Genomic DNA, 23,647 nt, shown 5'->3' on the forward strand with positions numbered 1-23,647 from the left:
AAAAACTCAAAAAACAATTATGTCACACTACAAGCTTCTGTATTTGGGGAACTTGCCACAGAGGAACACTGGTATTAAATATACTTGAAGTAGACCAGATTTTCACTGTTTTATAGATAAGATGATGAGGGATATTGAGAAAACTGCCTAGCCCAGACCACTAAAATATACTTTCCAATAGGGTGGTAGTACTTCTATAGTTTATAAGTTATTACAAAGTATGAAATAAAAATATTTCATAAACTGTAACCCCTTTTTAAAGTCACTAAAATTGTATGCATCTATATTAAAAACCACACAAATCTCAGTTCATTTAGGGCACTTTTATTTGCAGCTAAGGAAAAAGGAAACTAGCATCTATTTAGAATGGGAAAGCATGTTTGTATGAAACCAAATGTTTCATCATCACTTATTTTCTATACTCTGTGCAATTGAGTGTTTTATATTTTTCATTTTCAACAGAGATTTGAATTTTAATAGTCCCAGAAATATAAAGAAGATGGCATTAAAATGTCCTATATGTTGGCAGTCCTACCCTGAAGACTTTTTGTGCTTATCTTGTGTTCTGAGCTACAGTTTCACAGAGACTAAATTAGAGTGACTGGACAACAGGAGAAAATAGAAACAGGAAATATTCATGTCAGCTGTTAAAAACCAGTTTTGTAAAGCAAGGCCTAAAAGTCCTATCTCTGGCATGTTTAGTATGGAACATACAGTTGATTGTCATTCAGCTACTAGAGAAAGGTATTCTACAATGGCAGATAGCCTTATCAAAACAATTAGCTGGTTTTCCCCACAGGGAATAGCAGTGGGTTAAGTAAGATTGAAGTGAGAGCTCTTATCGGTTTTCTCAGAAATGATTTCTCTATCATAGGTATTTGGCCAACTGATTAGGTCTAGCATGAACATATGATTTCTAAAATGAGCTGAGATCTGCTAACATGTTGCAAGGGAGCATCTAGTAGAAGCTGATCTCCAAGCAAAACCATCAATTTATTTAAGTTTCAAAAATTTTTTTTCCCATAAATATGTTCTTTAACATGCACATTCTGCTTATATTGTTTAGCGTGCTTTTCATTGTGCCTAAAAATTTGCAATATGGTGAAATAAAATATTTAAAAATGGTTGAATACCATATGAAAGATGAAATCTCATATTTATAGCATGTAATTCAATCCTCATGATTGCACTAAGAAACACTACTGTGTACCATTCATTTTAACAGACTTATTTATGATTAGCTTTATTAACAGTATAACATTTTCATGCAATCTTAAATTTTATGTTTTAATTTTCACAATGTTTGATTTAATTCAAATCAACAAATATTCAAGCCTACATGAGAGACAAATGAAATGAGACTACCTTTATATATAATCAGAAAAATCCTTTTAAGAGTAAAAAGTTAATATTGGGATTTAAAAACTTCAATTTCCAATGTTATTGCTGACAATCCAATCCAACTATATGTATATTACTTAGGCCACAGGACTGCCCATTAGTCTTTCTTGTCGGAGAGCAATTAACCTCTTGAACCATTTTTCCTCAGCATCAGCTTTCTCGATAAATAACTGAAATAAGAAAAGAAAAAGAAAAAATGTTACTGTCTCCCAATAAGTTGAATTTGACCTAATATGACAGAACCCACCTTTGTAGAATATACCTCTCAACACAAGACTTGGATATTGTTTAACTCCTGATGACCTCTTAATTGATGACTATCTATTTGGAATTACTAATGCTCACAAATTCTTGGATTAAAATAACTACTAGTATCAACACCATTGGTTAACAATTTTGTACCTTATATTTGTGAAGTTTATTTCCTACAACTTTTCCAAAACACAGCAGAATTACACCATTTCATAGAGGACAGCAAAGTACGATGTTAGTGATGTGCTCACAGATAATGAACAAAGTAGAGCTAAGTCAGAAATGGAACTTTTAGTTCCATTCTCATGGAACACTTCTCATGGTGCTGATCAATTCAGCTAAAAAAAAAAAAAAGGGAAAAAATGCTTCTCTTCGTCTGTTTTTCTTAACCATAGACAGAATACATTTACAAGTTAGGCAACATGAATTGGACCCTACTGTATTCAACTATAGATAACAGTTCTAATGGCCTGGGGGCCAGATGCCTATTTTTACCAAGAGAATATGAACCTGTTTCCTCCAATGGTCTTCTTGGTGTTAGCACAAAAGGATAACAGTTTGAAATAATTTCAGTAAATTAGACTTCAACTGATATTCGTAAAGTTTAAGGATATTACATTTGGATGGGCCAGGGAATTGTCATCTTGGTACTTGATAGCAGTAGGGATGCTGCTGGGATCTATCTCTTTTTCAGTACTGGGTGGATCGGCAACTGCTGATGCTGGTCCTGATGTTGAAGTTGCCTGTTTCACTTCACTAGGTTCCACTGACTGAAAGAAACAACACATATTAATTTCAACACAATACACAATTAGAGTTTCACTTCAATAATATTTCTGATTTTGAGTAACAACTGTCCAATTAGTCTCCTTTGAAATGATACCCATCTCCAAAAAGGCCCTACTTTTTGTATTTGTTTGTTTTAGAAATACAGTTGTTTTATTTTTATATTTGCTTCTTTTAGGAATAATTATATTTAGGAATACAGTTATATATATAGAAATAGAATATAAGAATAACTATGTTGTATTTGTTTTAGGAATAACACAAAAATGCTGAGAAAATGTTCATCATTTCTTATGATGAGCATATTTTTCTTAAGAAATTGGTACTTATGTGCCTATACTATTGAGAGATACATTATTTCATATATCTAAATTCTATTAATTGAAACAAGCTTACAACAAATATCCAACATTTAGTTGGCCTCTTTAGGTATGAAAAGTAAATTCAAAGGTTATCTTTAAAAAAATAGCCTTATTGAGTGATAGAATTCATATACCATACAATTTACCATTTTAAAGTACATAATTCAATGGCTTTTAGCACATCCACGGAGTTGTGCAATTATTACCAGAATCAACTTTAGAACATTTTCATCATCCCCCACAAAACCTCATACCATTAGCAATCATTCCCCATTTATTCCAACCTTTCCATTCGAGGTAAAAATTAATCTCCTTTCTCTATGGATTTGCCCATTCCAGACATTTCAGATAAAAGGAATCATACAATATGTGGTCTTCCATGACTGATTCTTTCATTTAGCATAATTTTTTTGTTTTTGAGACAGAGTCTTGTTCTGTCACCCAGGCTGGAGTGCAATGGCATGATCTTGGCTCACTGCAACCTCTACCTCCCAGGTTCAAGTGATTCTCCTGCCTCGGCCTCCTGAGCAGCTGGGATTACAGGTGCACACCACCACGCACACTCGGCTAATTTTTGTATTTTTAGTGGAGACGAGGTCTTGCCATGTTGGCCAGGGTGATCTCGAACTCCTGTCCTCAAGTGATCTGCCCGCCTTGGCCTCCCAAAGTACTAGGACTACAGGCGTGAGTCACTTGCCCAGCCGCATAATGTTTTCAAGGTTCATCCATATTGCAGCATGTATCAGTACTTCATTATTCTTTATTTCTAAATAATGTCCCATTGGGGGGGGGAGCAAGATGGCCGAATAGGAACAGCTCCAGTCTCCAACTCCCAGCGCGAGCGACACAGAAGACCGGTGATTTCTGCATTTTCAACTGAGGTACTGGGGTCATCTCACTAGGGAGTGCCGGACAACTGGTGCTGGTCAGCTGCTGCAGCCCGACCAGCGAGAGCTGAAGCAGGGTGAGGCATTGCCTCACCTGGGAAGCGCAAGGGGGAAGGGAATCCCTTTTCCTAGCCAGGAGAACTGAGACACACAACACCTGGAAAATTGGGTAATTCCCACCCGAATACTATGCTTTAAGCAAACGGGCACACCAGGAGATTATACCCACACCTGGCCGGGAGGGTCCCATGGCCACGGAGCCTCCCTCATTGCTAGCACAGCAGTCTGTGATCTAACCGCAAGGCAGCAGCGAGGCTGGGGGAGGGGCGCCCGCCATTGCTGAGGCTTAAGTAGGTAAACAAAGCCGCTGGGAAGCTCAAACTGGGTGGAGCTCACAGCAGCTCAAGGAAACCTACCTGTCTCTGTAGACTCCACCTCTGGGGACAGGGCACAGCTAAACAACAACAACAAAAAAAGCAGCAGAAACCTGTGCAGACGCAAACAACTCTGTCTGACAGCTTTGAGGAGAGCAGTGGATCTCCCAACATGGAGGATGAGATCTGAGAACGGACAGACTGCCTGCTCAAGTGGGTCCCTGACCCCTGAGTAGCCTAACTGGGAGACATCCCCCACTAGGGGCAGTCTGACACCTCACACCTCACAGGGTGGAGTACACCCCTGAGAGGAAGCTTCCAAAGTAAGAATCAGACAGGTACACTCGCTGTTCAGCAATATTCTATCTTCTGCAACCTCTGCTGCTGATACCCAGGCAAACAGGGTCTGGAGTGGTCCTCAAGCAATCTCCAACAGACCTACAGCTGAGGGTCCTGACTATTAGAAGGAAAACTATCAAACAGGAAGAACACCTATAACAAAACCCCATCAGTACGTCACCATCATCAAAACCAGAGGCAGATAAAACCACAAAGATGGGGAAGAAGCAGGGCAGAAAAGCTGGAAATTCAAAAAATAAGAGCGCATCTCCCCCTGCAAAGGAGCGCAGCTCATCGCCAGCAACGGATCAAAGCTGGTCAGAGAATGACTTTGACGAGATGAGAGAAGAAGGCTTCAGTCCATCAAACTTCTCAGAGCTAAAGGAGGAACTACGTACCCAGCGCAAAGAAACTAAAAATCTTGAAAAAAGAGTGGAAGAATTGATAACCAGAATAATTAATGCAGAGAAGGTCATAAACGAAATGACAGAGATGAAAACCATGACACGAGAAATACGTGACAAATCCACAAGCTTCAGTAACCGACTCGATCAACTGGAAGAAAGAGTATCAGCGATTGAGGATCAAATGAATGAAATGAAGCGAGAAGAGAAACCAAAAGAAAAAAGAAGAAAAAGAAATGAACAAAGCCTGCAAGAAGTATGGGATTATGTAAAAAGACCAAATCTACGTCTGATTGGGGTGCCTGAAAGTGAGGGGGAAAATGGAACCAAGTTGGAAAACACTCTTCAGGATATCATCCAGGAGAACTTCCCCAACCTAGTAGGGCAGGCCAACATTCAAATTCAGGAAATACAGAGAACACCACAAAGATACTCCTCGAGAAGAGCAACTCCAAGACACATAATTGCCAGATTCACCAAAGTTGAAATGAAAGAAAAAATCTTAAGGGCAGCCAGAGAGAAAGGTCGGTTACCCACAAAGGGAAGCCCATCAGACTAACAGCAGACCTCTCGGCAGAAACTCTACAAGCCAGAAGAGAGTGGGGGCCAATATTCAACATTCTTAAAGAAAAGAATTTTCAACCCAGAATTTCATATCCAGCCAAACTAAGTTTCACAAGTGAAGGAGAAATAAAATCCTTTACAGATAAGCAAATGCTTAGAGATTTTGTCACCACCAGGCCTGCCTTACAAGAGACCCTGAAGGAAGCACTAAACATGGAAAGGAAAAACTGGTACCAGCCAGTGCAAAAACATGCCAAAATGTAAAGACCATCGAGGCTAGGAAGAAACTGCATCAACTAATGAGCAAAATAACCAGTTAATATCATAATGGCAGGATCAAGTTCACACATAACAATATTAACCTTAAATGTAAATGGACTAAATGCTCCAATTAAAAGACACAGACTGGCAAACTGGATAAAGAGTCAAGACCCATCAGTCTGCTGTATTCAGGAGACCCATCTCACATGCAGAGACATACATAGGCTCAAAATAAAGGGATGGAGGAAGATCTACCAAGCAAATGGAGAACGAAAAAAAGCAGGGGTTGCAATCCTAGTCTCTGATAAAACAGACTTTAAACCATCAAAGATCAAAAGAGACAAAGAAGGCCATTACATAATGGTAAAGGGATCAATTCAACAGGAAGAGCTAACTATCCTAACTGTATATGCACCCAATACAGGAGCACCCAAATTCATAAAGCAAGTCCTTAGAGACTTACAAAGAGACTTAAGACTCCCATACAATAATAATGGGAGACTTCAACACTCCACTGTCAACATTAGACAGATCAACGAGACAGAAGGTTAACAAGGATATCCAGGAATTGAACTCATCTCTGCACCAAGCGGACCTAATAGACATCTATAGAACTCTCTACCCCAAATCAACAGAATATACATTCTTCTCAGCACCACATCACACTTATTCCAAAATTGACCACATAATTGGAAGTAAAGCACTCCTTAGCAAATGTAAAAGAACAGAAATTATAACAAACTGTGTCTCAGACCACAGTGCAATCAAACTAGAACTCAGGACTAAGAAACTCAATCAAAACCGCTCAACTACATGGAAACTGAATAACCTGCTCCTGAATGACTACTGGGTACATAACAAAATGAAGGCAGAAATAAAGATGTTCTTTGAAACCAATGAGAACAAAGATACAACATACCAGAATCTCTGGGACACATTTAAAGCAGTGTGTAGAGGGAAATTTATAGCACTAAATGCCCACAAGAGAAAGCTGGAAAGATCTAAAATGGACACTCTAACATCACAATTAAAAGAACTGGAGAAGCAAGAGCAAACACATTCAAAAGCTAGCAGAAGGCAAGAAATAACTAAGATCAGAGCAGAACTGAAGGAGATAGAGACACAAAAAACCCTCCAAAAAATCAATGAGTCCAGGAGTTGGTTTTTTGAAAAAATCAACAAAATTGACAGACCGCTAGCAAGACTAATGAAGAAAAGAGAGAAGATCAAATAGACGCAATAAAAAATGATAAAGGGGATATCACCACTGACCCCACAGAAATACAAACTACCATCAGAGAATACTATAAACACCTCTACGCAAATCAACTAGAAAATCTAGAAGAAATGGATAATTTCCTGGACACTTACACTCTTCCAAGACTAAACCAGGAAGAAGTTGAATCCCTGAATAGACCAATAGCAGGCTCTGAAATTGAGGCAATAATTAATAGCCTACCAACTAAAAGAAGTCCAGACCAGATGGATTCACAGCTGAATTCTACCAGAGGTACAAGGAGGAGCTGGTACCATTCCTTCTGAAACCATTCCAATCAATTGAAAAAGAGGGAATCCTCCCTAACTCATTTTATGAGGCCAACATCATCCTGATACCAAAGCCTGGCAGAGACACAACAAAAAAAGAAAATTTTAGACCAATATCCCTGATGAACATCGATGCAAAAATCCTCAATAAAATACTGGCAAACCGGATGCAGCAGCACATCAAAAAGCTTATCCACCATGATCAAGTGGGATTCATCCCTGGGATGCAAGGCTGGTTCAACATTCGCAAATCAATAAACGTAATCCAGCATCTAAACAGAACCAAAGACAAGAACCACATGATTATCTCAATAGATGCAGAAAAGGCTTTTGACAAAATTCAACAGCCCTTCATGCTAAAAACGCTCAATAAATTCGGTATTGATGGAACGTACCTCAAAATATAAGAGCTATTTATGACAAACCCACAGCCAATATCATACTGAATGGGCAAAAACTGGAAAAATTCCCTTTGAAATCTGGCACAAGACAGGGATGCCCTCTCTCACCACTCCTATTCAACATAGTGTTGGAAGTTCTGGCTAGGGCAATCAGGCAAGAGAAAGAAATCAAGGGTATCCAGTTAGGAAAAGAAGTCAAATTGTCCCTGTTTGCAGATGACATGATTGTATATTTAGAAAACCCCATTGTCTCAGCCCAAAATCTCCTTAAGCTGATAAGCAACTTCAGCAAAGTCTCAGGATACAAAATTAATGTGCAAAAATCACAAGCATTCTTATACACCAGTAACAGACAAGCAGAGAGCCAAATCATGAATGAACTCCATTCACAATTGCTTAAAAGAGAATAAAATACCTAGGAATCCAACTTACAAGGGATGTCAAGGACCTCTTCAAGGAGAACTACAAACCACTGCTCAGTGAAATCAAAGAGGACACTAACAAATGGAAGAACATACCATGCTCATGGATAGGAAGAATCAATATCGTGAAAATGGCCATACTGCCCAAGGTTATTTATAGATTCAATGCCATCCCCATCAAGCTACCAATGAGTTTCTTCACAGAATTGGAAAAAACGGCTTTAAAATTCATATGGAACCAAAAAAGAGCCCGCATTGCCAAGACAATCCTAAGTCAAAAGAACAAAGCTGGAGGCATCACGCTACCTGACTTCAAACTATACTACAAGGCTACAGTAACCAAAACAGCATGGTACTGGTACCAAAACAGAGATATAGACCAATGGAACAGAAAAGAGGCCTCAGAAATAATACCACACATCTACAGCCATGTGATCTTTGACAAACCTGAGAGAAACAAGAAATGGGGAAAGGACTCCCTATTTAATAAGTGGTGCTGGGAAAATTGGCTAGCCATAAGCAGAAAGCTGAAACTGGATCCTTTCCTTACTCCTTATACGAAAATTAATTCAAGATGGATTAGAGACTTAAATGTTAGACCTAATACCATAGAAACCCTAGAAGAAAACCTAGGTAGTACCATTCAGGACATAGGCATGGGCAAGGACTTCATGTCTAAAACACCAAAAGCAACGGCAGCAAAAGCCAAAATTGACAAATGGGATCTAATTAAACTAAAGAGCTTCTGCACAGCAAAAGAAACTACCATCAGAGTGAACAGGCAACCTACAGAATGGGAGAACATTTTTGCAATCTACTCATCTGACAAAGGGCTAATATCCAGAACCTATAAAGAACTCAAACAAATTTACAAGAAAAAAACAAACAACCCTATCAAAACGTGGGCAAAGGATATGAACAGACATTTCTCAAAAGAAGACATTCACACAGCCAACAGACACATGAAAAATTGCTCATCATCACTGGCCATCAGAGAAATGCAAATCAAAACCACAATGAGATACCATCTCACACCAGTTAGAATGGCAATCATTAAAAAGTCAGGAAACAACAGGTGCTGGAGAGGATGTGGAGAAATAGGAACACTTTTACACTGTTGGTGGGACTGTAAACTAGTTCAACCATTATGGAAAACAGTATGGCAATTCCTCAAGGATCTAGAACTAGAAGTACCATATGACCCAGCCATCCCACTACTGGGTATATACCCAAAGGATTATAAATCATGCTGCTATAAAGACACATACACACGTATGTTTATTGCGGCACTATTCACAATAACAAAGACTTGGAATCAACCCAAATGTCTATCTGTGACAGACTGGATTAAGAAAATGTGGCACATATACACCATGGAATATTATGCAGCCATAAAAAAGGATGAGTTTGCGTCCTCTGTAGGGACATGGATGCAGCTGGAAACCATCATTCTTAGCAAACTATCACAAGAACAGAAAACCAAACACCGCATGTTCTCACTCATAGGTGGGAACTGAACAATGACATCACTTGGACTCAGGAAGGGGAACATCACACATCAGGGCCTATCATGGGAAGGGGGGAGGGAGGAGGGATTGCATTGGGAGTTATACCTGATATAAATGACGAATTGATGGGTGCTGACGAGTTGATGGGTGCAGCACACCAACATGGCAGAAGTATACATATGTAACAAACCTGCACGTTATGCAGATGTACCCTAGAACTTAAAGTATAATAATAAAAAAAAAGACATCCAAAAAGAAAAAATAATGTCCCATTGTATGGATCTACCACATTTTATTTATCTTTTCATCAGCTGATGAACTCAAAGGTTGTCTTGGAGCTCCTTAAAATATTAAAATACATATATATAAAAGTTTGAAAAAAAGGTACGATGTATCTTTGGAAAAAAATAAAACTCTAGGATTTCTTATACCATCATGCAAACCATAGACTCCCAATTCATTCCACCTTTACTGAATGTTCACCAGGTGTCAGGCACTGTACCAAGCGCTGGGGACACAACTAAGAAATCATTGCTTCTGCCTTGAAAGAGCCAGCAGATTATTGCTCACTTAAGTTACATTTCAATGTCTTCTTCCCTGAGAAAGAAGGCCAGGGAGTGACTGAGTAGCAGCAAAGTTACAGGGATAATATGAAGTGGATTAGATGAGAAACTGAAATTAAAAAGTAAAATTAAATAAAAACAAGAAGAATAGGAGATTAATTCTGTTATGTAGCCTTTTTTATACCCATTTGTTCCACACCTATTGTTTTTCAATTTCCATTTATTTCAACTTATCTACTTCTGAACACTTCACTTCTCTGAACAAAGCCAAAAACAGATGTCATTAAGAAAAATATACACAGGATAAAATATGCCTAAATTAAATTGTTCATAGGTTAATTTGTTTTAGAGTTGGAGATCCATTTATTTAACCAGTATTTACTGAGCACTACTAATTGCTAAGCACTGGGTACACAGGCAGAGTCAAGTAGATATGGTCCCTGTCCCAAGTGGCATTTATATGTTGCTAATGGAGTTGGCAGATTATAAACAAATAAATTCCAAAATAGTGCATAATCACAAATTGCAGTATGTGCTATAAAGGAATATACAAGGTGCTGAGAAAGAATGATGAGAATCAGGAAGGGAAAAACATCTACTTTAGATTGGGTGGCTAGGGATGGCTTCTCTAGGAGGTGAAATTTAAGCCCTGAAGACTTAGAAGGAGCCAGGCAAGTGAAGAGGAAGAACAGGTCTCTGGTCAGAGGGAAAAGACAAAGATTCTGAGAGAGAAGAGCTTGGTGTCTTTGAAGATCAGAAAAAAGGCCACACGGGCTGGTGTATAGTGGGCAAAAGAGACAGTGAGACACTGCAGGCCAGAACTTGGGGTATTTCTTCCTTAACACAGCCACATCGCCACTCTGCATGGGTATCACTTCCCAGCACCATAGCAGGCAAGTGACCTCAGACAGAAAGTCGGGCAACTATGGGGCTCACCTTTTATTTCCCTTCTCCAAAGGATCACCCTCCTGAGCTGCCTATTGTTACATTCCTAAAAACAATGCCTCACACATCTTGTCAAGTTCTATAGCTGTTTATGGTGGGAGGGCAAATTTGGTACCAGCTATTCTGTAATGGTCAGATGGTCAGTAAAGTCTAATTATTCTTGAAAAATATTGTTTTGGCTGCTGAATGGGTCCTGGACTAGAAAAATGCAAAAGGAAAATCAGGAAGAACAACCAGAGGGCTACTGTAACAGTTAAAGAATGAGATGATGATTTGGAATTAAATGGTGGCTGTGGATTTTTGAGAGGAGACAAGTTCTGAGGTATTTTGGGGATGATGATATTGAGATCCACTTTTTTTTTTACGGCATGTATTTTATTCAATTAAAATACTCTATTTTTTCGTTTTTATTCTAATGGAAGCTGATCAGCATTCATAGGAGAGATATATTCCCTTGTGGACAAAAGGGCTAGATATCTGAGGGACAGATATCTGGACAGTCATGTATGTTTAGGAATTCTTACAAAGTAAGAGAAATCTATTCTACAAATTGTTTTCAAATGTCAAGATGCTTATGACTACTAAATCTAACAACTAATGATGCCAATGTTAATGATAATATTAACTTTTATAGATATTTGAATATTTTTTCAATTTGTTTTGGCAGCTTTATTGTTATATTTTGGAGTCAGTAATTTTTTTCACCAAGTCTCAAACATTTGTATGTCTCCAACACACCGTGCCTAGATGGTTTGTGGCCCTAAGTGATGTTATACTGACCCTTTTTACAACTAAGGACATTTAAAAAGCCCAATATTCTGCACAAGGGCAAGTGGGAAATATGCTAATCCAAGAGGTTCAAGACATTGATTTTTGGTAGTCGATACTGCCTTACGGAGGCTGTAAGAGTGTGTCATTCTGCATATCTTAGCCATGGTGTGATAGGGCTTAGCCGGGAGACACTATCCATGTTAAATTGCCTTAAAAAGATGTGGAGTGCTATTACTCTAGTTATCAAAGATGTGGATACCACCTCTTCAGGTAGCAGAGATAAGATTCTACCATATAAACCAAGCAATCTCATCTTGTTTTTATCTACACAGTACATTAATGATTTCTTTGAGAAGTACTTACATATAATAGAAGGTGAAGCTCTCAGAGGTTAGATCAGAGATGGAAGTTATTGTTTAATAATGGGCAATTAAAAATTTGTAGAGAGAACCACTAATTGCTACTTTATTTAAGTGAGAAAAACTGCAAGATAAAATTTTCCCTTGACTATAAAACAAAACCTCAAAATGGCTACTATCAAATATCTGGCTTTGAGTAGCACTGCCACCTGGTGGTTTAGTTTGTAAAAATTAGTTCTAAAATCTACTTCCAAGAAGGCCAAAAGACCATGCTGCATAGGATTATTTATCCTTCTTTTGAACACAGGTGGGTATCTGCCAGATACAACAATATTAGGGTTGAATAACTCATACTAAGTTTGAAAACAAGATGCATCTTCGTTCCTCAATGATATATCAGGGACTATCAGATTCCCTCTTTACTCAGACAAAAGAAATACGATTTCAGAGTTGAACTAGTTAAATCAATATGTGTTGCAGGAGACACAGTGTCTAGTATGTCACTGGTAATAGCCACTTTTCTGGTAAAAGCTCCCTAGCTTAATTAGTGGAATTAACACAGCTAAACAAAGACTGTACCAACTGAAGGGGTGGCCAGCATACAAAAGCCTTTTTTTAAGGGATACAAACTTTATATTAAAGTGTACAAAACTGTCCAGGAGAAAAATACGTTGAAACTAGGGTCATGGGTAATTCAGTCCTCAAGTGAGTTAATCCTTGCTATGCATCAGGGATAGTCCATCATATCTTTCCATGATCTGGATAAAAGGGTCCACAAGATAATTTACCTCCTTTTGCTAAGAAATCTCCTCATAAATAATTCAGCTTCTTGGGCATCCTGAATCCTCACCTTATATTGCAGATACAGATATTTTAGAATCTAGGCAGGGATATCACTTTCTAAAGTAATAAACTGTCCCTTTGTTCTATATTTCAGTCAAGTGTGAATTTATTCATTGTTGGACTGTCACTGATCTTCTGATCATTCTGAAGTGTAGTGACTAATAAAAGTCCAGTAAGACTTCAGACTATTGTATATTCACCAAGATAAATGCCACCTTATGAAGCTTTCTAGCATATTCTCCTGTTAGCACTACTTCCTACCTTTCAATGCATGCTTTGTTGGAGGCATTGAATTGAAAATAAGTAAAGGGAGAAATTAACAATTAGTACCAAGTGAGAAAAAGTTGTTTAGTAGAAAACCTAGTGTATTGACTGTGGAAGAATAAGCATTTCTACATAATTAAAATGCTAGTTTATCATAAAAGAGTCCGATAAAAACTGGGTGTCAGGGTAAACTTCACAAACAAATATAAGGAAAGCAAGTTTTAAAATAAATTATAGTAATTCCATTAGGATATATGAATGGCCTTATAATATGTAAGAATAAGATTAAATAAAACAGGCAACTACATTATGAATGTTCAGTTCATGGCCCCAATTTTTTTAGGAGTTGTGCTGGCAAACTACCAAAAGTTCAAAGGAAATCAACAAAATGGCAACACAAGGACCACAGATTATCCAGGGCTATCTGGTCCTACGCCTGACATGTAGTATATGCTCAATACATCTCTCCTGAATAAATTATTTGAAAAAGTATGTGGTAATTGAAAAGACTTTAATCTCACTAATAACAAAAGAAGTGCTAATGGAAACAGGCCAATTTTTACCTATTAGGTCAGTAAACATGACAAACATGATAGGATTGGGTGCTAACCAAGGTATCTGTGGGAGGCAGTTATCTCTTTGAACTTTTGGGTAGAATTTGAATTGGTAGAATATTTTCAGAGGGTGACTTGGAAACATGTATTAAAACAATGTTAACCTTTAACAAGTAATTCCATCTTAAAATTTTATTTTAAAAAGATAATAAATGTGAACTTAAAATCTCTGAAGTTAAAACTACTTACTTGATATCAGAGGAAAAATAACCGTCAGGAGACATCACCAGGATATTATACAGCCATTAATACAATTTATGGATGTAGAATATTTTAGAGTGTTAATTATAACCATATTTTCATTAGATGAATGTTATTAAAGAATATATGTATTTCCTAGGATACCTTTTCCTACAATAGAAACCTAATTCCTAAAAGCAGTCCTACCAACGAATGAAAGAATAAAATATTCAATGGAAGTAAAACGTCAGTCAAAGCTCCTTTACCACAGTCAAATAAGTGATAACCATCTGGGCAAAGAATGAAGATACATGTGACAATATGGGTATTAGTTTTTATTATTAAAGCCCTTTTCTAACTTTTCTCTAGCAATGTCAATTCAAAAAGTAGATGTACACATTTGAAAAGAAAACCGTGTATGTTAAGAAATGTGCATTACTGTTATAGAACTATTTTGTTGACATATTATTTTGTCTTCTCGGTGAATTTAAAAATAAAAATGACATGTGACACATTTTATAGTATTTTTTATACAAATTAAACTTGTATTAAAGTGATTAAGTGAGTCTCCCTAATTTGTTTTCTCTCTCTCAGCAACATGGCTAACACTCTCTTGCTTTACTTCATCTATTAGAAGAAACACATGTAAGTAAAATCCATTAATAAAGCATCTCTTCAGATAGAATCCATTACTCATAATGGGTGGACAAAAACTTACCTTTTTGACTTCTTTACTTGATCTGAATGTCTGCTGAACAAAAGAATCACTTTCAATAGCTTCAATTTCTTTCACTCTTTTTACTTGTTCTACCAGGGTGGGTTGGTCTGAAAAAGAGGGTATAATGTCAGTGTATTTTGGTGTAAGCATGTTAATAACATTATACCTAAGCAATGTTCTTTCTATGAAGAAATTTTACTACTTATGAAATTTAATTGGATAAAAAGACATTATAAATTAAGCCACAACAAGAAACTCTTTTGTTTTGAGATCCACAAATACAACATTCCTATGAATTAAGACTCATACTCAAAACCTAAAACACTGCTAAGAAGGCACTGCTATAATGATCTCAGCTAATCTGGTGGGGGGGGCTTTTTCTTAAACTTTAACATTTTATCATGGAAATACACATAAAAGTGATAAGGGCACAGTGAATCCACCTGTACGCAATGCTCAGCTTCTATAACCATTAACTTTCTGTTATTCTTATTTAATCGATCTATACCCACCTCAATTTTTTTGGGTGGATCTGATATATTTAAAAGTAAATCTGAGGCATCATACCATTTTATCCCTAAATATTTTAGTAGGCATCTCTAACAGATAAGAACTTAAATAAAAAGAACAATAACTTGACAATTTGTACAACTAAAAATATTATCTATAATTCCTTAATTTGAATACGTCTATAAATATTCCATATTTAATTTTCACTGATTGTAAAAAAGTCTCTTTATAGTTGGTTTGTTTGAAATAGGATCCAAACAAGGTCTATACATTGCACTGGGTTGATAAGTACGTTAAGTCTCCTTTTATCACTTACAGTCCACTGCCTTTCCCTTTCATTGTCATTTATTCACTGAAGAATCTGAATCATGTATCTTGTAAAATTTCTAGATTTTGGGTCTGGTTGATTTTATTCTCATGATATTATTTAACATGTTCCTCTATTTCCCATGTTTTGTGTAAACCACTAGTGAAACCTAAAGGCTTAATTACATTAAGGCTCAATTTCTTTGGGTGAAGAATACATCATAGGTGATGCTGTGTCATTCCTATTACATCATATCAGGATGCAGGTTTCCTACTTTTAGTGGTTAAGATTGATCAGTGGGGACGAGGTGAGTCAGTCTGACCGCTTAGAAAGTTCCCCATCAATCTTTCACTTAGCAAATTAGCAACACTGTTTGTTGCTTTGAGCCATTATTTCATTAGAGGTTGTAAAATGGTGATACTCTATCATTCTTCCTGCATTTATTAGCTCTGATTCTTCTATAATGAAGAACATCTCCTCATTGACGATTCAGTGACTGTGAAATACAGTCTATATAGGAAAGTCACAATAAATGTTTGACTCTTTCCCTTTATCAATTTAGGTCCAAAGGTGACCAAAGATGGTCATTATGAATTCATGAATATTTGTTTATTTAATGTACTTCAGTCCATGGTAGTCATTTTCTTATTTTGATGCTTCAATTGTTTCATTTTTGGGTAGTGGGATCCTCTTGAAGTTGATTCCTATAGCCTTTCAATATAATCCCCAGTAGTTATGGCTTAATAAGAGTTGTAGGATCATCTTCAACAGTTTCTGTCCCAGACCTGAAATCAGCCATTTCTCCAAAGAACTCAGACTCTTCATAATGGAGAATAACATTTATAGACAACAATCTGGGTACTAGAGGTATTCATTGTTACTGAATTGTCAATGTTTCTGAACCTCTTCAGTACGTGAGATACAAAGTACATGCTTTTAGGAGACAGTTAATATCAGTTTATACTGATACTACCAACCAAATTAAAGATTTTAGGATCTTAAAGGTCTTTTTTTTTTTTTTGAGACGGAGTCTCGCTCTATCGCCCAGGCTGGAGTGCAGTGGCCGGATCTCAGCTCACTGCAAGCTCCGCCTCCCGGGTTTACGCCATTCTCCTGCCTCAGCCTCCGGAGTAGCTGGGACTACAGGCGCCCGCCACCTCACCCGGCTAGTTTTTTGTATTTTTTAGTAGAGACGGGGTTTCACCGTATTAGCCAGGATGATCTCGACCTCCTGACCTCGCGATCCGCCCGTCTCGGCCTCCCAAAGTGCTGGGATTACAGGCTTGAGCCATCGCGCCCGGCAAAAGTCTTTTATTTTATATTTGTATATCTTTTTTCTTACTCTAAAAATCTTAGGCTCCAATGATATGACCAAAAGTATTTGTTTTTCTTAATATGTATATGTATTAATTTCAAAATAACAGGACAAACATTACTATTAATAACAAGATGTATTAACACAGTTTAAAATTTTGTTATGGTCTTTGACCTTAGGATTTATTCCACTGCTGAAATGCTAAAATACTGTGCTCTAAAGTCATGAAATAATTCTCTGCATAATTATGCTATTAATTTGATATACAATTAGGTTTATTTGTTTCAGTTAATTGAAAAAATTTTTCAGGTCTTGCCTTGTGATTAATGTTCATTTTTTAGTTGCAAAAAATATTTACATGATTCTAAGGTCAAAATTTAAAACATAAGTCTAGAATGTCCCTAGTTCTCACCGCAATCTAGAGATAACCATTTTTACTAAGTTTGTGTTCATCCCTCCATTGTTTATTTTTGAAAATATAAGTATATTCTTTTCTTGCTTATATAAAATTAGCATACTATGTACTACTATGTATATTACCTTTTTCAATTAATATTTCTTCACTTTTACTCCACAGCAGCTAAGTGAGTTCTGCATTCTATTTTATAATAGAATAGCATTCTATTTTATAGTTTGATGATAGTTTTTTCCACTAATGCCCTATGGATGGTTAGTTGTTTCTAGTCTTTTGCTTTCACAGTTACAGCTTTAATAAACAGCCATGTGCATGTGTAATTTCATATTTTTGTATTTTCATATTTTTATATTTCAGTTTTTTTCACATGCTAGCTGGGCAGAAAAATGTAACATAATGACTTACACCCTTGCTGTTTAAATTCATTTTAAGCTGATGTGAAGACATAGTTGAATTAGGAATGATTGTATACTCAGCTAAGGCAGTTAAAAATTTTGGGATTTAGGGTTCATGGAGAATAGTCACATTTACTCAACAATAGTAATAAGTGGTTTGACACGAAGGTGGAGTTTTTTGCAGCAAACCAATTTTTATAGCAGCTTTATCCTTGAAAGGTTTAATGTTGTTATAGAGATAAATATAAAGAGTATTAAAGGAAAATTGGTTTCATAAATTCAACAAAAATATTATCTGACAAAATCTTTGTTTCAACTTCTGACCAATCACAGTTTATAAAGGTATAGTCTTGTGCAACTCCAGTCTATTTCTGGGAAAGATGGCTCTTATGAAGATGTGTCCCTGACAGCTGAAACCAGTCTATTCTCTTGTGAGAAATAACCACATGAGAATGAAATGCTTGGAAGTAGCAGCCACCACAGCCAATACTCCCATCTTTGGAAGAATATATCTTCCCACATAATAAAACCAAGCACTATTATAGTGCCATGTAAGAGTAAATAGTCCCACATGCTTTATACAATGAAAGCTCCTCTAGATTTTAATTATGCAATGTACTAACTGAGCATGTGAAATGAGAGAAGATTCTTTGCCCAGCTAATTTATTAATATTAACACATCCCATACAAGCAGATAAATTTTTATTAATTACATCTATAATAATGTTAATATGGCAAAGGAAAGTCATAATGGGTACTAGTCTGTACAGTCCAACTTTAATGTCAATATGAAAACTACTTTTGTCTGTATAGGTCTTAGTTAATTTCACTGGAATTATTTCACAGTCACTAATTCCCAACAAAAAGACATTATTTCTGACTTCAGAATGATGTCTCATATGAATGAAATGCTGGACCTCTTGAATTTTTTTTCTAAACATATTCTCTATTTGAAATTGCAAAGGACATCATTAGTATTAAATGTCAGAGGTGACCTCACAAACAGTACTTGATGTCTAAAGCTTGCAGTGTTTGTAGCTTTAAATTTGAACATACAACCAGCTCCTAATACAAATAAAAGTGTTATCATAGAGGCTTGCCAAAGCCAGTATGCTTAACAAAATAACATTGGAAAAATTATAAAGGAAAGAAGGAGAAAGATTACAGAAAAACAACATTGTCTTTGTGCTTCTTTAAAGATCACTTCAGAACTAACAAAGTTCTGAAGATAGGAGAACTTTATCTTTTTATCTCCTATCTGATAGGAGCAGATAGGAGAAAACCAGTCTGCCTTACTCACAATATGAAAATACATAGCTTTTTTTGTTTCAGTTTGGGAATCATTTTATTGGTTGTAAGCGCATGTTAAATTAAAATTTGAAAGATTCACAGGAGATTTACATTTTCGGCTTTACAGTACCTCAGCTCTATCCTGTATGAAAATAGACATTAAAATGTTTTAAATTGCTTCTTACTCAAAATTCTAATGTCAATGACCACAAATGTATGTCTTGAGTATAACCCTGTCATTTTGGGAAGCAGAATAACACACATCAATAATATATATTATGTTGTTTTAAATTCAGTTTCTTAAGTTATTCATGTCAATTTGTCATTTAACAATTTTGTGTCAATTTTAAGATTGGGAAAATGTGATTTAAAATGTATTATGGTTTGTGTGTGCTGCATAAATGCCCAACACATACAGTATCTTGTATTCATTAGCCATGAAGTAAAATTAAAGACAAGTAACAAAGTTACTGGGAGAATTAATATAGGATATTTTAAAACATTTACATGGTAAACATGAAGGAAACACACCATTAGTACTTGATGATTTTTTAATAAACATATTACTGGTAAATAAAATAACTTCCATATGTTGTTTGCCAGATGTTAACGGAAGGGATAGATACTTCATAGTAAAATAAAAAATAATAGACTCAGAAAGCCAAGTCATTACAGACCACAACAATCAATACTTAAATTCAAAGTATAGAAAATCATTTTCCTTTTGTGATGAAATATTAAAAAAAATTTTTATTAGTTACTCTTGATGTTTATAGTATAAAAATTAGGCTCTCCTGCTTCTTCAAGTTACATTTGACAATCAATTTCACATTTTATAACACAGAATTTTCTTTAAAAATACCAAATGTTATACAAATTTTAAAATTAGTAAATAAACATGACAAGGTCCAATATCAATCTTCATTTGAAAAGAAAATTTTAGTCTTCATACTGCATTTGTAGATTACAAACATAAATCTATCTCCTCTAATAGCAATGCCGGGCTAGGAACTGCAGATGGCACTATTGCCCCAGATGTGATCATGACAAGTAACAACCAGCAACTTCAACTGACTCCTTTGAAATATTAATATTTTATAAATTTTCCCAAAGTTAAAATGCATCTTATGTTACAAAAAATTTGGGTCAGTTGGCCCCACAGTTACTGAGTTACTTATGTTACTATTCCAGCAAAAAAATATATACTAATAGTATTGTTACAAATACATAAATAATACAAAAGATTATCTTATTTTCATATTAAATGAGCTCAAATTTTAGTCAAGAATAAAAACATTAAAAAAATTCCTTCTTATGTTACAAGACAGATAATAAAAAACTTTGAAATGTAAAGTATTTTTAAGTGCTTTACAAGAACAACAAAAAAGCAAACAATAATACATTTGTATGGTAAAGCTGACTATTCAATTAAATTTTTGAACAAACAAAACATCTCATAAAGGTTACTTGGAATTCTAAAGTTTTAAATTTCTCATGAACACAGGTTTCAAATAAGTGAGCACATCCAATTGTTTTCCCTTTCAAAACAGTACATTTTAAATGTTTCTTTTAAAACACATACAAGGCAAGCATTATAAATCCATCCAACTCCAACATTTTGAGGTTGTTCATATTGTCGAGAACAAATTTCCAGAGCTGATATACACAACTAATTTAAAAGATGAGAAAACTTCTTAAGTGGAATAGGGCTTTTCTGTTAGTTTTCTGGAAGCTTATGCTACAGGACCATGTTACATATGCCGACAAGGCTCCTGAAGTGTCTCTGAAAGCAACTCCACTTTGGATGGGATCCAAGACAAACTCACCTTAAACTGCTTACTATATTAGATTAAGTAACAGGAATAATGTTAATGTGACTGTACCAATGAAGAACGATTTCTGTTAAATATTTTAATAAGTGAAAGTGAACCGGGCATCAGGCTAGGCTTTATTAAAAACAAAATCCACACTGAATGTCTCATTCAGCTCTTCTCACCTGGAATGCTCTCACCTTCTCTTAATCCCCCCTTGTCATTTAAGGCCATGCCTAATGCCCACCTTGTGATGATGCCACCCTTTGCCACCTGTGAGTAAAAGGGCCTCTTGCATAATTCATTTGGCTTTTGGCATATGCTGCCTTGCAAATCTCTTCTTGACTGAAAGCTTCTTCTCCCCAGCTAGAGGGGACATACCTCTTTGTGTCACCTCCAGAACTTAGTGGAGTGTGCTCTATTATTTAGTAAGCAGTCAATAAACATTTGTTGAATAACTGAAAATCAAAAGGCAGTAAAGTTACCACTAAAAAAGAAAACTTCATGGAAGAAAATGTCAAATTATATGAAGTTTTTGTAACTTAAAAAATTAAATGTCTTTCAGTGGTGAGTTTTAAGGGCTCTGGTTAAACCCTGTTTCTGCTATGTACTAGCTGTGTGGCTTTGGGCAAGTGGTTCAAGAGTGTCGGTCTCCGTTTTCTCATCTATGACATGGAGATAATAATAGCCTAAACATCATAGGATGGTTAAGAGATTCCGCCCTCACCTCTTCCCTCCCTCCCTCCATCCCTCTCTTTTCAAATAAGTGAGCACATTCAATGTACCAGGCATTGTTCCACTAGTACATTGTTCCAAATCCATACTAGGACTTGGAAATGAATAAGAGTTTCTTCCTCATGAGCTTATGTTTTAATGAGGGAGACAAATAATAAACAAGTAAATAATATAGTATCAAGGAAAATAGAGCAGGCTGGAGGGCTAGAAAGGAGGAAGTAAACTATTTCAGATGGGGTAACCAGGGAAGAACTCTCTGACATGGTGGTATTTCAGAAGGCAAAAACGATATGAAAAAGCAAGACACAAAAATCTGGGAGATGATAACCTGTGCTCTGCACAGGGATAGGGAAACATTAAAAGCACTTAAGAAATGGTAGCAGATATAGGAAGCAGAGCATAAACAAAAGTGCTAATTTAATAGCAGTATTAAAGACGTGGAAGTTGGCTAAACAGTTCTTATATAAATCTGTATATTTCTGACAGTATGGTTTATAATAAGCTGGCAACATTTCTGAGTTCAGGCAAGTAGAAAATGGCTTTAGCTCATACATCTTCTGGTAAACCTGTGGTGTGCCAGGTTGTGGAAATGAGAGGAGGAGGAGAGAAGGAGTAGAAGCAGTGGAGGACAGGCCTGCGCACATCTATGATAAGGCACAAAAGGTTCAGCTGAAGTTTATCACCCACCAAGACACTGGAGTCCACCGTGATTCACTGAATGCTGTGGGCTGAGTAGGAAAGTGGTATTTTGCTGACACACGGTTACCCAGGCTTCAATGGCAGAAATGGGAGATCTTCTCACTTCCTAATGGATGTCTTATAACACAAACTACCCAAAATGACAGTTATGTGGTAGAAACCATGTTTTAAAGCAAACATGTTTTGTTCTGGTGTATGTATGTCCACAGTAATTTTTGTTCACATCATCGATATATGTAATACCTTTCCAGTGGGGAAGGTCATAGAAGTGAATTTTTCATTTAAGTCATTGTTTAAAAGGCCAGATGGGCTGTTCTGGTAGCAGAAGTAAGTAATAGTAACAGCAATAGAAATTTAAGGCTCTCTGTGCTGAGCACTTCACATGGATTACCTCATTTAAATATTATGACAACGAGGAATAACACTGTTATCCTCATTGTAAAGATGAGAAACTGAAGCTAATAAGTAATTGGCGACGGCCACATGGCTAGTTGGTGGTAGAACTGTGATTCAGTCCCTGAATTGTGACCTGGTCATTATTTTCCAGTCAAATGAATTCTTTTCTTTTTTTTTTTTTTGAGACGGAGTCTGGCTCTATTGCCCAGGCTGGAGTGCAGTGGCCAGATCTCAGCTCACTGCAAGCTCTGCCTCCCGGGTTTACGCCATTCTCCTGCCTCAGCCTCCCGAGTAGCTGGGACTACAGGCGCCCGCCACCTTGCCCGGCTAGTTTTTTGTATTTTTTAGTAGAGACGGGGTTTCACCGGGTTAGCCAGGATGGTCTCGATCTCCTGACCTCATGATCCGTCCGTCTCGGCCTCCCAAAGTGCTGGGATTACAGGCTTGAGCCACCGCGCCCGGCCTCAAATGAATTCTTTACCCACTCCCGCCAAGCAACAATTTATTTTTTCCCCACTCCATCCATTTATAATAAATAATAAATATTCTTGGTATTGTCCTTATTCTGTATTTTAATGCTTACTCATTCAGTAAAATACAATGTAGCTTTATTTGTAGGGGAGAGATACATATATACATGCATATATACATAAATATATATAATATTTTATATAATGTCTTACTCTTCTGGCATTATCTTGAACTAGATTACGGATGTGTGTTTTCAGAATTTCAAATGTGAAACATTTGAAATTTTTAAAGGGATATATATCACATCTAGAAAACCTTTATAAATGAATTAAAAAAATAAAGTTTCTAAAAACCTAGCGTTTTTTTCCCTTAAGCTTGCAAACAACCTAAGCAGGAAACTGTCACTTTAAGTTGCTCTTTATTTACTGTTCAGCAATTGTTACAAAAAATAAGAATGGTTTCCATGAATTTGGTTAAACCAACAACCACTAAATAGTCCCAAAATACAGACTATTGCCTTATGCTTATTGCAAATGTAAT

General features: G+C 36.3%; 1 protein-coding gene across 1 annotated transcript in view; it reads right to left on the bottom strand.

Moving 5' to 3' along the window:
• Positions 1 to 979: 979 nt before the first annotated feature.
• Positions 980 to 23,647, bottom strand: part of RSRC1 (arginine and serine rich coiled-coil 1) — a 438,117-nt gene continuing 415,449 nt past the window's right edge. The window contains exons 8-10 of the mRNA XM_033203207.1: positions 14,764 to 14,870; positions 2,271 to 2,423; positions 980 to 1,571 (exon numbers count right to left, since the gene is read on the bottom strand). Coding sequence (XP_033059098.1) covers positions 1,479 to 1,571; positions 2,271 to 2,423; positions 14,764 to 14,870 — 353 coding nt within the window. The 3' untranslated portion in view covers positions 980 to 1,478. The remainder of the gene's footprint in view (positions 1,572 to 2,270; positions 2,424 to 14,763; positions 14,871 to 23,647) is intronic.

The sequence above is a fragment of the Trachypithecus francoisi genome, unplaced genomic scaffold (assembly GCF_009764315.1).
Source record: "Trachypithecus francoisi isolate TF-2019V2 unplaced genomic scaffold, Tfra_2.0 Lachesis_group0, whole genome shotgun sequence".
Lineage (NCBI taxonomy): Eukaryota > Metazoa > Chordata > Mammalia > Primates > Cercopithecidae > Trachypithecus > Trachypithecus francoisi.